General features: G+C 39.0%; 1 protein-coding gene across 9 annotated transcripts in view; it reads right to left on the bottom strand.

Annotated features, from left to right (window-relative positions):
* Nucleotides 1-581: 581 nt before the first annotated feature.
* The window catches only part of edil3a (EGF like and discoidin domains 3a), a 137,337-nt gene continuing 122,150 nt past the window's right edge, over nt 582-15,768 (bottom strand). For all 9 annotated transcript variants that reach the window (XM_081610615.1, XM_081610620.1, XM_081610616.1 and 6 more), the window contains one exon: nt 582-3,979. In XM_081610615.1, the coding sequence (XP_081466741.1) occupies nt 3,830-3,979 (150 nt within the window). In that variant the 3' untranslated portion in view covers nt 582-3,829. The remainder of the gene's footprint in view (nt 3,980-15,768) is intronic.

Genomic DNA, 15,768 nt, shown 5'->3' with positions numbered 1-15,768 from the left:
AGAAACTTCTGAGGCCTTCAAAGACCTGCAGTATTTACAATATACAGAGATTAAATTTCACACAGCTGGACTCTATTTACCCTTACGGTAATTTCTGGAGACATTTGAGTTCACTAAAGTTTTTAGGTAGAAGTACCATACTGAAGGGGGAATATTCTGACTTTTATTTGTAAACAGTTTGAAAACCATGCATCATCTCCAGCTTCATTGCCTTCCAGCAAGAAGGCTCTGGGTTCAAGTCCGGGTCTTTCTGCGCTGTGCATGTATGGGTTGCCTCTGGATTCCTTCCACAGTCCAAAGTCATGACTACTGTGTTAAGTGGTCTCTGTAAATTGCTATTAGGCGTGTGGTTGTTTGTCCTATGGGCCTCTGTGTTGCCCTGAGATGGACTGGTGATTTGTCCATCATTTGTCCACCTCTCTCCCAATGACTGAGTGAGCTATAGACAATGAATGGATGGGTTTGTGTTTTCCAACATGACAAAATTTGAAGAAAAAAGTATGAATACATTTAATTCAATTCAATTAACTTTACTAAAGGGATGATAAGGTATGCTGTCAAGTTAAAAGAAGAGTCAACACTATTTTCACACATATGTTTTTATTTGTCAAACTGAAAGAGTTTGTTTGAAGCAACATTTTTTTTACTGTACAGTCTCTCCCCCCTATGCAGGCTTAAACCTAACCAGTGTTCAAACTGCTTACTTTTCTAGATGTAGACATAGGAGGTAAGAAACAATTTATGAACAGATGACACAGAAATACAAGGACAGCATGGCTTCTCACTTTGCTTCCATTTTGAACATGTTAAATGAAGTTTTACAATGTGCAAGACAAACTGACAGGAGGCGTAAAGTAAAAAGGAGTTACACTGCAGATATATATGAAGAAAGATTGCGTGGTGTGGACATCTTTGTTATACTGTAATGTTTTCATTTGTACATCATGCAAACGTCCTGAAAACTTTGTAGCAGCCCTGCTCCATCATACATGCTGAAAGTAAAAGCCAGTAACAAAGATTGATCAGTCCAGATTTTGGCCACGACAGTTATTTGGCAATAAAGCATTTATGGGTCACAATTTAAATAGCCCAAAAAATTGTGAGACACAATTAATGCATTTATTCTCTGCTCACAAACCTACAGAGTGGCAGTCACTGATTCACACTAAGAACAGTTTTCACATAATGACGATCTACAGCAAAGGCGTTCAGTGCAACTTACACAAGTGAATTGTTCAAAGTCATTCCTTTTTATATCAGCGACATTACAGAGTAGAAGGGTATCACACAAGTGTCTTATATACTGTGTATGCTCAGATCAGCTCCACTTTTCCAACTTATTACAAACATTACTGGTAGATTTTTTTACTCAAAAAAAGTTCCCGGTACAAAACCACACTACGTAAATTTTATCGAAATTTTGCACTTGTGCTCTTGACTATTTTAGGACAGACTTAAGTAGGAAAATGTTTGAAGTCAATTTTAACTTGCATGTTTTCAGATGAAATAATGTAAACAACTGTGGTCATTAGAGGAAAAACATGCAGTCAAATTATTTGGCTGTTGAGAGAACGTTTGAGAGTCAACGAACCGTAAATCATATGTGGCACATATCTGAATGTAGCACTCAATAAATTTGGCAGACCAACTTTTAACCACAGAATAGCCTACAAAGCTTAGTTTGTTTACCCAAACAGAAAAAGTGACTTTATGCAGGAAAAAACTGTATAAATGTAAAAGAAACAATCACACTGTTTCTTAACTTGCCAGATATTTTGTCACATAATATAAAATGGTGTCTATGCCTGTCAAAAAGTAGAGAAATGAAGACCATTTTCTGAAACATCAAGCTCTGTCCAATCTCTGAAGTACATTATATGTGTTCCATATAACGAGTCTCCATTTTGTACAGTGTATGCGTATTGGGATAAAGGGTGTAAAATTTCAGTTCTGACGGTGCAGAGTAATTTAATTCTGCTGCGATGTACCGTCACAATTTTATCGAATTTCTACCCATTTTTGAATGAAAGTTAATTACTTTATACAAAATATATGAGTACCTCTAATTGCTCAAATAATTGTTAGCTTAATTAATAAAAACAGGTCCGACCGAATGCTGAGAGAGCCTCTATGTTACTCAGTCTGCAAAGGTGAGTGAATCTTTGTTGGCGCAGAATGAATTTCTACACAACGCAGTATGAAAATAAGTAGTAACTGCAGCAATTTAGGATTTAGGACCTTTGTGTGGTATGGATGCTGCCTGGTCCTTTGTGAAAACCATGAGAGCCTTTCTTAGTTGGGAATCGTCGCCTATTCCACAGTATGTGTACGTGGAAAAGTGATGCTGTAATAATGTTGTTAAACCCAAAGTTGTACATCTCTGGTGAAATGCAAATCAGATACAAAATAGTGCAACAAAGTTATAAGGTTTTGACGCGACTGGTGTTATGGCACATCTGTAACGCCTATGCAATTGTTTTATGTAGTTTTGTGTCCTGCAAGCATTACTTTACATAAAAGTACAGTTTTTAACACAAAACCTTAATACTTAGGTACCCTGCAATAAACACTAGAGTTCTCTATTGTTGGTATAGCCCATGATCAAATTACACACTTTTATTAACACAGTCTGCATTTATTTTCTTCTGAAAATTTGCAAATTAATATTTTGTTCATTATAAGACATAAAAAACTTTACTATTTGATGTATGTACATTATGCTGATGACTTCAGTCATTTCTTTCCCTCATCTGCTATTTTCTGTATGCAATAAATTTATAGTATGCTTAGCTGGCCAAACATTATTCAAGTGGTTATATATATGGGAGTATTGTGAATGAAATCTATCCTGAGCTTTTGAATCAATTCATCTTAGATTTCCAAGACAACATGAGGACGTTACAACATATTTCATAAATCTGACAATAGAGTAGAAAAAAGGAATGAGCACAGAAGATAACGTTTTAGAAAAAGACCAGCTACAATCAGAAATAGGGAGCAACAAATAGGATAAATAAATAAAGCCCGTAAGCTTCAGTGTCAGTGCTGCAGTAAAACTCCTTAACTGCAGTGTTTGCTTGTTGTGTCACAAAGCACTAATTTTATTAAGTGTAAAGTAAGGTGTCAGAACTATTTAAAAATGCACATAAAAATAGGTCCCTAATTCAAAGCTATTTGCTCTCAGGACTGGAGGTTTTTCATGATTTGTCGTAATATACATTTATAATTCACGTACCATGCAGTTTCTTAATCTTTTACATATAATACAAGTGTGTTAATAATTTTGTGATGAATGTTTTCCTTTGAGGGTATTCATGGCTTGAAGGGGGTTCAATTATGAAATTAAAAACATGTTTTGTTATATTTTCTTATTTTCTTGGACAGTTTAGTCATGATACAAAGTCGGTTAATAATGTCCCATGAAGCACGACAGACAGTTTTAACGTCTTTGTTAAAAAGTGACACTGTACAATAGCTTCCACAGTAAAACCACCAGTGAGACCCCATTCTGACCCCTAACCCTGACCCAAATATCTTACAGAAGTTCATTCCAAACAGGATGGCAATTCTTGAGAGGAATAAAAAGACAAAGATCACGCTTTTAAGTAGGAAACTGAAACGGTGAACTAGGAGGCAGGTTTGAAATCATTGTACAAAAGAACTAACAAGACCCCACCACCACTTAGATGCTTATTCCTTGAAAAAAAAAAATTGGAAATTAATTTATTTTTACAGGTTGAACAGTTTATTTTTGAGCAACTGCTTGATAGATTCCAGTATTCCAAAGAAGAGGGGGATGATGGACAGAAAGATGGAGAAGGGAGAGGCATCACTCTTGCTCTGTGCATCCCAGTATTTCTACACGCAAAGTGATCCTGCCGTACCACGACCAGGGAAGGATCCGCACAAACCGAGCGTAGACTGGGGGATCTATCACATTCTTTCTGTGCGTGTCGTTGTCGAAGTTCCCCTGGAATACCTGAAAGAGAAGGCACCGTGGGGTTAGATTATTTTTTTACATTACTGTAATACAAGTAATGTACTGTTCAGTGTGTGCACTTAATGTATATATATATATATATATATATATATATATAAATCTTTTTTTAAAATTCCCACGAATCACTTTGTGACGAATCTGTGTACGTTAGTATACAGTTGTAATTGCAATGGAATTACAACTGTAATGCAGTTGTAATTCTTTCAGCTGAATTCCAAAAAAATTGGTTTTCAATAATATTTGTTTACTGAGCTGCAGCTATACGTTTTAATGACATTTTAATGTGCCAACCATATTCATATTATCTCCGTGCAACACATTTTATTCCTCAGCCATGTCATGCAAACCTTTTTTTATATGATCCCTTTCTAAATTTATGAATGTTCCCTCTTAAAAAATATAAGGTTTGACCATCCTAATACATATTCATCACACAGGGACACAAGCTCTCTGGTTTATTATTAAAAGGTTCAATGTGTGCTTAATGACAGCAGGATGAAGTACATTAGAAATAAATGCATCTGCAGGGGGTGCTTCATTCAAGGATCTGATAATGTCAATTTAACACTTATTATTATGCCTGTGTAATTGGGATGTAATGGGATTCAGTCTGGTGTGGAATAGAAAAGCAGTGGGATAAATCCAAACAGGTGCGCAAAACTGGGATTTGCATATTTTGACTTCATTTTAAGCTAATTCCCTTTCAAATGTTCATAACAGCATGAGGAATTTGGCAGAACGGTGATTCAGATTTTGTGTGGTTAGAGTGAATAATCGTAAAGTGTGGAGCATATTTTGCTCTTCAACAGTTCAAATAAAAAAAAGACAAATAAGAGAGAAAAAAAATCTAATTAAAGCTGTCAAAAGATTTGTGGATGAGTTCTAGAGGATTATAGCCTGGGAGAAAACATCTAAATTCCCTCAGGCTCACCACAAACGACACTTGTAAAAATTAAAAGATGGGACACAGTCTTTTGGGAATTGAGTGAAACTTAAAAAAAGTATACAAGTGAACACAGCTGGTTCAGCAGTTGCCAGAAGGTTGCATTTTGTATTACTTAAAATACTTATTAGCTTTCTGCCCATCTAAAATGCTGTAAAAATGCTAATGAAAGTTCAATGGAGAGTTCAATTTTAACATCTCTTCTCCAGCTCACTATTAAATCCAAAATCTATTTTTAAATTACTATTTACTGTTTATTAAAAGCTGTGAAATATATTTGTTATTTCGCTCAGAGATCAGATTTACTGGTGACTGTGAACACAGGGACCAGTGCCTGCATAGGACTGGCCCTGGCTCCTGCTATGGCCCCTTTACTAAAGAGATTATACTAAATCAGTTTCTTGTGATATTTGCTGGCACAGAAACTGTAATTATTTGCTCCCCTGGAAAAATTACGATTTTTACCTTCACAGTTTTTCTTCAACAATGAATACAAAACTAAGGTGTTGCACTTTTAGCTTTAGCCGTTGTGACGTCCCCCTCCACTTCACGTGGAGGGGTCCGTCATTTATTGTGTTTTATCCTGAGGCGGAGCAGAAGGGGTGGGCCTGTGGCGGGCCCAGGATTCGCCAGGCCCAGCGCGTCCTCGGTATATAAGCAGCCTGCTTCAGCGCTCGAGGGAAGAAGAGAGGAGTTGAAGCTGGCTTGGAGCTGAGTCGGCTTCTTTACCCAGCTCTGCCCTACGGAGGTGGCTCTTCCCTCACCTGCCTGCCCACCCCGTCTTTGTTTGGGTTTTGTTTTGTTTGATCTTTCTTTTCTTTTGCAGGACTTTTCCGCTTACCACCGGCTGCAGAGATGACATCGACCACAGGGGGGGCCACCCGCTTGTCGCTGTTTACTTTTTTTTGTGTTGTTTAATAAAGAGCGTATTTCTTGTATTGAAGGCCGTGTCTCCCTGGCTTTTGTTACGGCTCACGAGCCGGGTCGTAACAAAATGGGGGCTCGTCATTAGTTGAACCTGGTTGCGCTTGAATAGTTTGTTGTTTTTGGTTTCTGGATTTTTTTCTTTGTTTAAATGTCCACCGTTGGTTCGAGACACGGCTTGGAATCATTTTGTGGTTGTTGGATCGCGTAATTTGTTTTTTGTTTGTTTGTTTGTTCTCTCCGGATGTGGTGCTTCATTTATTTTATTTTTTTCTGTAATCAGTGTGTTGAGTGTTGATCGTGTGCACCTGTTAGCAGCTTTGCTCCCCTGATAGGCGATAGAGGTGTGGCTCCTTTGGGCTTCATCTGGTCGTTGTCTTGGTAGTGTCGCTTCTAGGTGGTTAGTGTTAACTGTTTACAGTTATCTCGGGAGCACGTCCGTGGGATTCTAGTCAGGGGATCTGTATAGATCTGTATAGCCTTTCTGGCCCTCTGGTTTAAGGTGCATAACAACCCGCCGCCAAAAAGCATGAAGACTAGGGATCAGCTGTTTGTTAGGTAAGTTTTGCATATAGGCAAGAGTAGTGGGGTTCTTCAGTCTGCCTATTGTAAACACGACTTGGCACTTTTCCCTGATTATTGTTCGAGTTCCGTTATTATAAGTGATCATGAATTCTCTTTCTGGATTTTTTGATTCTCCCTCAGAGGAGTTTTTGGAAGATTGCTCAAAAGAGCAGTTATTCGAGATTGGAAAACACTATGGTGTAGAAATTGATGGCCGACGGTCTAAAGAGAACGTGAAGTCCATTTTGGTCGCAAATTTAGTTGAAAAGGACATTTTGCACAGATCAGTTGGTGAAATTAGTGCATCTAAACCTGTTGTTTTACCCCCTGGTTTGACATTTGAACAGCATAGGGAATTACTGTTGTTACAGTTTGAGCACGATAAATTCAAAATGAAAGCACAACTGGAGGCAGAGCATACTAGGTTGGAGATCGAACGGACACGGTTAGATTTGGCTAAACAGGGTGTCGCGTCTGGAGTCTCGTTCTCCTTCAGTTGCTTCTGATGGTGTTGACATGGAGTTTGATGTCATTGGGAATTTACGTTTGTTGCCTAAATTTAATGAACTTGATCCAGATTCTTTTTTTGTCATTTTTGAGCGTGTGGCTGAGGCGCGCAGCTGGTCTGACTCTGCACGTGTGCTATTGTTGCAGTGTGTGCTTGTGGGGCGTGCCCAAGAAGTGTTTTCTATGTTGTCTGACTCTGATTGCCATGATTATGCTAAGGTGAAAGCTGCTGTTTTAAAAACGTATGAGTTGGTGCCTGAGGCATATCGGCAGAGGTTTAGGAATTGCAGAAAAAACTCTGAGCAGAGTTATCTGGAATTTGCCAGAGATATTAAAATGCATTTTATGCGATGGTGCGCGGCCGCAGAAATTAAAACATTTGAGCAGTTGTGTGAACTTGTTGTTTTGGAACAACTTAAGAACTCAGTTCCTGAGGTGGTTGCAACTTATATCTGTGAACAGAAAGCACAGACTGCAGCTGCAGCCGCGGCACTCGTGGATGATTACGTTTTGACCCACAAATCCCAGTTTCCAACAGCGAGTGGTTTCAGGGGGGACACTGGGCGAAGCGATCATTTTTGCCGTCCTACTGGAGTGCGTAAGGTGGAAGTTAAAACTTCTGGTGTTTTGGACAGTAATGATCGGTGTAACTACTGCCATAAGCGTGGTCATTGGAAAGCGGATTGCCATCTATTTAAGTCCAGAACTCCAACATTTCAGCCTAGGCCAGAGGGCGCTGGTTTAGCGGCACCTGTGTTTACAGGTGTAGAGAAACGAAAGGAATCACCGCTCATAGAGCCTTTGGAATCATATTTACCATTTATAAGAGATGGTTACGTATCATTGGCAAAAGGTGAAAAGAAAATACCTGTGAAAGTACTTAGAGACACTCGTGCGTTTAATTCTTTTATTCAGGCGGATGTATTGCCTCTCTCCGAGCACGCTGACATGGACAACTGTATTCCGGTGAGGGATATGGGTTTGAATGTTTTGTTGGTTCCTCTCCACAGGGTGTTTTTGGAATGCCAGCTTTTTTGTGAAGAGGCTTTGCTGGCGGTGCGGCCTGCGTTACCTATTGACGGGGTCTCGGTCATCTTGGGTATTGATCTAGCGGGTTCCAGTATGTGGACAGATGAATTACGCGCAGCCTCAGTTGACGGTGAGCCGGAGTCTCAAATGTTGAATCCACAAGAGAGTGAGCGTGAATTTTCGAATGTTTTCACAGATTGTGCTGTGACTCGAGCTATGTCGCGCTTTCAGGTGAACAGTGAGAAGGACGCACAAGATGAAAATAAAGATCACAATTTCTTTTTGCCTCTGGCTGATTTCCCATTTCCTGTCACTCATACTGATTTGATAACGGAACAACGTGCAGATTCCTCATTAAAGGAACTATTTCAGCAGGTTCGTCCGGAGGGTGCCGTTTCAGACCACGAAGGTGCGTATTTTCTTCGAAACTCGGTGCTAATGAGAAAATGGGTGCCACATTTTAGTTCTGTGGAACATGCTGTGTTTCAAGTAGTAGTTCCCTTTAAATATCGTGAGGCACTGTTGAAAGTAGCACATGATGAGTCTGGACACGTTGGTGTTAAAAAAACATACGACCGAGTCCTTAGACATTTTTTTTGGCCTCGTTTGAAGAGGGATATTTCCTCCTATGTTAGGACATGTCATGTCTGTCAGTTAACTGCAAAGCCTAACCAACCGTTGAAACCCACTCCTTTATTACCCATCCCAGTTGCAACAGAACCGTTTGAGCACTTAATTGTTGATTGTGTAGGTCCTTTGCCAAGGTCACGATCTGGGGCTTGCTATTTGTTGACTGTTATGTGCCAAAGTACCCGATATCCGGTGTTTTACCCGTTACGCACAATAACAGCAAAATCTGTGGTGCGTGCTCTTTCTCAGTTCATCTCTGTATTTGGTATTCCTCAGACTATTCAGTCGAATCAAGGCACAAATTTCTCTTCACGTCTTTTTGGCCAGGTTCTAAAACAGCTTCATGTTAAACACAACAGATCTACGGCTTACCATGCAGAAAGTCAAGGAGCGTTGGAGCGTTTCCATCAGACTTTAAAGTCATTGCTTCGCGCTTATTGTATAGAACTGGGGAAAGATTGGGAGGATGGGTTACCCTGGTTGATGTTGGCTGCTCGGGAGGTTACTCAGGAGAGCATAGGCTTTAGCCCAAATGAGTTGGTGTTTGGACACACCGTTAAACGCCCCTTAGCAGCTGTGCCAGCGGAGTGGAAAGAACCAGAACCACCCCAAAATCTGATTGACTATGTAAATGGTTTTAGGCATAGACTGTATGCAGCGCGGAATTTGGCTAAAGAAAAATTGTCTTCTAGCCAACATAAAATGAAATCTTTATTTGATCGTCGAGCAGTGGAACACTCATTTTTGCCCGGGGATCAGGTTTTGGCACTGTGTCCTATTATTACATCTCCTTTTCAAGCAAAGTTTTCTGGCCCGTATACAGTGTTAAAGCGACTCTGATCAGAACTACCTCATTGAAACGCCTGAACGCAGAAAAAACACGCAGTTGTGCCACGTGAATTTGCTAAAGCCATACTATGCGCGAGATCATGTAAAAAAATCTCCCGAGCACATACGCCCAGTTTGTGCAGTTAATGAGGTTTGTCTGGACCCTTGTTATAACGAGGAGACTGGTACCTTGGACAGCGCCATCACGCACGGGCGTCTTTCCAACACTGAGTCGCTGCAGAAATTGGAGGTATTATTATCGCATCTTTCCGAACATCATTCAAAACAATTGAGTGAGCTGAATTATAGCTTCCCGTGCTTGTTTTCTGATACTCCTGGGTTACCACTTTGTTGGAACATGATATTGATGTGGGTCAAGCGAGTCCGATAAAACAACATTTTTATCGTGTAAACATTGAAAAACGAAAATGTCTTGAGGCAGAAGTGAAATATATGTTGGATAACGGGATAGCTGAGCCATCCTTGTCTAGTTGGGCATCTCCCTGCATTCTGGTTCCTAAGCCGGATAATACATTCCGCTTTTGTTCGGACTATAGAAAATTGAATGCTGTCACAAACCCTGATTCATTTCCACTTCCCAGAATGGATGATTGTGTGGATCAAGTTGGTTCGGCTAAATTTGTTAGCAGATTTGACTTACTTAAAGGTTACTGGCAAGTTCCTTTGACAGAACGTGCGCGGGAGTTGGCTGCGTTTGTTACTCCTTCTGGGTTGTATTCATACACAGTTATGCCGTTTGGACTTCGGAATGCACCCGCTACTTTTCAACGATTAATGAATTATGTGGTGGGAGATATGCCAGGTTGTGCCGTGTATTTGGATGATGTAGTGATTTATTCTGATACTTGGGACCAACACATAGAGCTCATTCACGACTTGTTTACTCGCTTGGCGGGGGCAGGACTTACAATTAATCTCGCTAAGTGTGAATTTGCAAAAGCAACCGTGACATATCTAGGCCATGTAGTTGGACAGGGTCAAGTGCGCCCAGTCGCAGCCAAGGTGCAAGCAGTACAGAACTTTCCTGTTCCTGTTGCAAAAAAGGATCTCATGCGTTTTCTTGGTCTGGTTGGTTATTATCATTGTTTTTGTAAAAACTTTTCTTTGGTAGTAGCGCCATTAACCAGCTTGTTGTCGAAGGATGCCAAGTTTGACTGGTCTCCTTCTTGTCAGCATGCGTTTGAGCAGGTAAAACAGCTTCTCTGCTGTGCTCTGGTTTTGGCTTGTCTAAAAGCAAACTTAAGAGGCTGTAGAACAAGCTCCCAATTTTTGTGTTTGATGCAAAGACCCATTAGGTTTCTGGGTTTTAGTGGGCCTAAAACCCAAAGATTTTAGGGCCACTGCAGCAGCCTAAACCAATGAAGCAGCGGTGCAGGCTTTCTTGAATTATCTTCATAAATAGGCTGCAATATGAAAGTGTTTCACTGTGAAACACTTTTATTGACCCTTTAGTTGTGGATTCTTTGGAAGTAGGTGACATGATGTAACTGTCAAGATTTTAAAGGTTTTTACTTTCAAATGAGCGTGTAAGTTTCTATTGTTTTGGTCTGAGAAACATTGTAAACAACATACAGCTTCATAAATGTTACTGCTTTTATATTTTCAACAACGTTAGGTCACACTTTTCTCACATACATTTCGTCATAATCTTTCTGCCGTGTCAAATTTGGCTTGTCAGATTATTTATGTCTAAGCAAGAACACATCATCACAATCTGCTCTCTTGTTTCTTCTTCTTTATCCCTTATGCAGGTGCTCTTATGCTTTGCTGTTTGTTTAGGTGCTAAGCATGCAGATAATTATGCATTGTGACATTCTGCGCAAATATAGCTACAGACGTTTTAATTTCCCTTGTATTTTACCAATATTTTTTCAAATGTAACTAAAAGGGTATACTCCATACAAATGACATAACTTCCACTGAGTTTCAATGTTGTTACCCTTCATAAATTTGCATTAAGTCAACCCCTCCCCCCCTAAAGAAATGGATTAGATCTTAGGTAGAAATACAGCAAACTGTCCACAAATACAAAGACTGCTGTTTTCTGAACAACTACGTGAATTTACTGCATTTATTTCCACCCAAAACAACCAAGTAATAGCTGAGTCATTACTGGCCTAGGAAAGGTCTCCAATGCCTAGAAGCCCATATGATAGCAAACTGACCTAATTAGTGCTGATTGAACTGGACCTGGTCCATTTGGAAAAGAAGCGGGGTTAAAAAGAGCTCTCAATATCCCATAGAGCGTGACATTTACTATGACAGTCTTTGATTAATCATCAGATCTAATGAAACGTCATACTCTCACTACAAGAAATGGCACATATTTAAGAGGACCTGCCCTGTATAACATAGTTAAGGCTTGACGTAGTATACTTGCTTTAAGTCTGTTTAATACTATGAAAACATATACACAATATTTGCACTGATAATTCATATTATGATAAGCAAAGGTATGTTTTTTCAAAGTCTTTGATGGTGTAAGGTGTAAAATGAGTCGCATGGAGCATCGCCATGACTGTAAGGTGACATCTCTGGGATATCAAAGCGCAGAATGAAGGGCCTGACGGCAATAAAACCTGCAGATCCTTGAAATATGACAAGGTCCTTTCCTAGACTGTCTGGAGACGTGCACAGTTTCAGAAGCAATGTCTTTAAAATAGATTCTCTCCAGACAGATGTGAAAAATGACAACACAAAGATAATGAGAACAGAAGTGAGGGAGATAAAGACGGCTATAAACAATAGCAAATTAGAAAGTATTTTGTTGTTTTGTCAACAGATTTAAGGAAAATATTTAATAGAATAAGTCTGGTTCTCTTAAAACCAGACCCAATGTTTAGATTACTGGAATAAAGTGAATCTTCTAACATGAACCATCTACCAGTGTAATCTGACGTTTTTAGAGGACAGCACTACAGGGAGGCAGTTTATCAATATATGGACATGGTTTGCCACATTAATCTTCATAATCATTGCAATCAGCAGTCAAGTCTGTAATCAGTGTATGAATAAGTATTTTGGTATTTCAAAAGGGACAAGCAAAGATTGCAATAATGACCATGTTTGTAGGAAGGCAACACAAGGAAATTAGACGACACAAGGAATTGATAATGTAAAAAAAAAAGAAAATCAAATCTGTAACTGTGTATAATAAACATAATTATTGAGTTTGGAAACACATGACACTTGGCACACTTAAAGAAGAAAATCAAACACTTTTATGTGGAATGCAGACAGAAAGTTTGAATAAAAAAAATGTCATCTTTTTTCATTGTTTGGAGCTGAAATTGATATTGAAATATACATATGAATAATTCAACCCATCCACAACTAGTTTTGTGGAAAATGAATGCTTTAGTACATCCACAATACTCGAGTATTTTTTATGAATAAATCCAAAATGGCAAATTATATTACAGACATAATTAGGTGGTACTTATACTTTTGACAACGTATAATTAACCACAAATTGTTATCAAATTATGATAACAGTTTACAGTATGGGGAATACCTAACCAAATTACTCCAACTAGTTAAAAGGTTATTGCTGTACTTGTCTGTATCTAATGCTTTATGTAAAAAAAATAAAATTAAATTAGCTTGATGAACACTGAAGATGAAAATTTGGCTAAAGAATTTAGATTGGTGCTGCGTTTAATCTTTTGCATGTAAAAGATGCCACCTTCAATAAATCAAGTTCAGGTTAGCTTAAGACATTTGACCTTTGGTTTTATTGTACACCACAAACTATATTTTGGCTCCTATACATATTGCTGAGTACCCAAGATTTGACTGAACTCCCAGAATATACCACAGTTTTTCTTGAAACATAAGATGCTACGCTTATCAGCATGAACACGTTTACATAAATTGTAACTGAACCATCACAAAAGTGGCACTGACGTTAGATGACGATAACCATATTTTTATGAATTAAAAAGGGGGTATCATGCATTGTGTGTCCCCAAACTAAACCAGGAATAACACGGCTCCCAGCTATCGATTTTCCTGGCTGTCAGAGTCAAAATCACAGATTCAAGGACAGGCCTTCTGTACTTCTGGGACAACAACTGTAGTACCCACTCTCCATTATTTAAACCCGCTGGTGAGGTTAAGGGATCAGATTCCTCCAATCTTTTCTCCCCTCTGCTCTGTTCCTCTCTGACATGGCTACATTGAAACAGACAAACTCAACTTTATCAACAGTAGTCTGCCATCTTAGAGTCTTACAGTGTTTCTCTCTGCAAACACTCCTTCGAGTGCCTGGTAAGTGTTCTAATTTGACATATACTTAGGCCTGGGGTCATCAAAACCCAAAAGTGACCATTGGAGAGAAATTTTTCAATGATTATATTCATAATTAGCCTCTAACCTGAAGGAAACTGAGGGTTCTAATGGCTAATTAACCTCCTGCCACTTGTAAAACACTATTAAACACAAATCAATTACTTTTGTGCCTGGTTGGCTCCCCGTTATCAGGCTGTGTAAATACTGACAGTCATGAAAAAGCAATACTGCAGGTTTAGTCAACACAGTGATGACGGCTTGGGAAGTTTGTGTGCTGAAGAAAAAGAGGAATTTTGTAATGTTTAAATTGTGGGCAGTGCTGTAACTTGTCTCGGCTACCAGTGTGGCTTTATTGGATTTGTGTGCAAAGAGAAGGCAAACAAGCTACTCTATAGATTTTGTAGAGGGATGTTGTGTGTGTGCTGCTGAGGCTTGCTTTGACAGCATCTGTATTCCAGCAGAGCCTCCTCTCTCAATCTAGATCTAACTGCCTGCAGCCTCTGCCACACAGGAGCCGGAGGGGGAAGCTGAGAAGAATACTTACAAGCCTCCACCACTGTGTTCGAGCCAGACACTCAGCCGCACACACAGGCACGCGTGCCTTCCCAGTATATCCCTGCCAAGTCGAGCATTGTGAAGTGCCAGGAGGAGCCTCGAGAGGCCAACAGCAAAATGTGTCCTCCAGCATTAATGGCTGCTTTAGCTGACTGACAGAAGAAAACATCTTCAGGAATCATAGAGTTAAACAGCCACTTGGCTCTCAGACGTCTTGCTAAACATACCTCCCCACTCAAAGTATGATACACTTAAGTATCATAGGTTGTGCTCGAAGAGGTGCAATAATGAAAGAGCAGATCATTAATCTTCACAAAGAGGGATTTGCAAAGAAAATTAAAATGTGCCTTTTCCATTGATCAAAATGGAAAAGAAATTATTGCCTTTCTGAGATGTCACCAGTATTTTAGCCTCGTCTGCCAAGTGTTTTCGCAGAAAGCATTCCGTACTGGGAATTGTGAAAATCATGCTGAGTATGCACCGGTAGCCATAGATTCTCACGAGAGTCATCAAATCATCAAGCAAACTATTTGAACTTGCGAGGCCAAGAAATGCTTCCTGGCATGAGCTGCAGCACTAAATGCACACAAATAGGATAAGTGCATAAAGCGACTGGAAGAATTTGCCCTCTTAAGGACTGATCTGTGTTTATTAAGTTGACCCAAATAACAACTAGGAAACCTTGAAAAATGAATTTTTACATTCACAGATCAGTAAAGGCTACCTTACATTGAAAAGTACATTGGTATGACAAAACCAGACTTCATGGTAAAAAAAACCCCAGAAATGAATAAATAAAAAACATCCATCCTTTATAATAGGTAAATAGATTGTTGTTCCTTAATTCTACAAAAAAATAAATAAATAAAATATTTGAAAGATCTGATGGTTCAACACAACAAAGGACTTTGAAATTTTATTTTGGCTTTATTCAATCATATTTTACTGCATTATGTGTGTAAAAGTGTCATCAAAATGTTAGTCATGCAAAAAGACTTTCTTGATGCATCAAATTGTCCAATTAATCTATTTATGTGTTTAATTCTGCTTATTTGAGATTTGCTTATGTAACATTTAGACATTGTATGGCATTTCATTCAAATACCATATCATATCCAACTTGAACTGAGAAGAAACAGGAAAATTTAAATAGTTTCATAAAAAAAAATTTTTAAGTAGGGTTGATACCTAAAAAGTGTGATGAAGGTTGTAATTAAAAATATTGTGTAGCACTACTTACATTTTTTTCTTTGTCGTTTCCAAACTTTACTACGTAAAGTTTACTGTACGATTTTAATGTTTTATTGTGTGGATGCCTGAGACAGAACCTACATGAGTGCAACCAAAGGAAGTCTGCGTTACATTTAGGTGTATGCACTTTGATTCCTGCAGGCAACACATCAGAATTGCATCAAGATTAAGAAGGTTTATCTTTTAATAACACAGATAGCAAAAAAAGCTAGCACATCTCCTGCCA

This window comes from Poecilia reticulata, chromosome 9 (genome assembly GCF_904066995.2).
Source record: "Poecilia reticulata chromosome 9, P_reticulata-male-v2, whole genome shotgun sequence".
NCBI classification, from domain to species: Eukaryota; Metazoa; Chordata; class Actinopteri; order Cyprinodontiformes; family Poeciliidae; genus Poecilia; species Poecilia reticulata.
The sequence above is the reverse complement of the archived record's forward strand: the minus strand, read 5'-3'. Positions and strand labels throughout refer to the sequence as shown.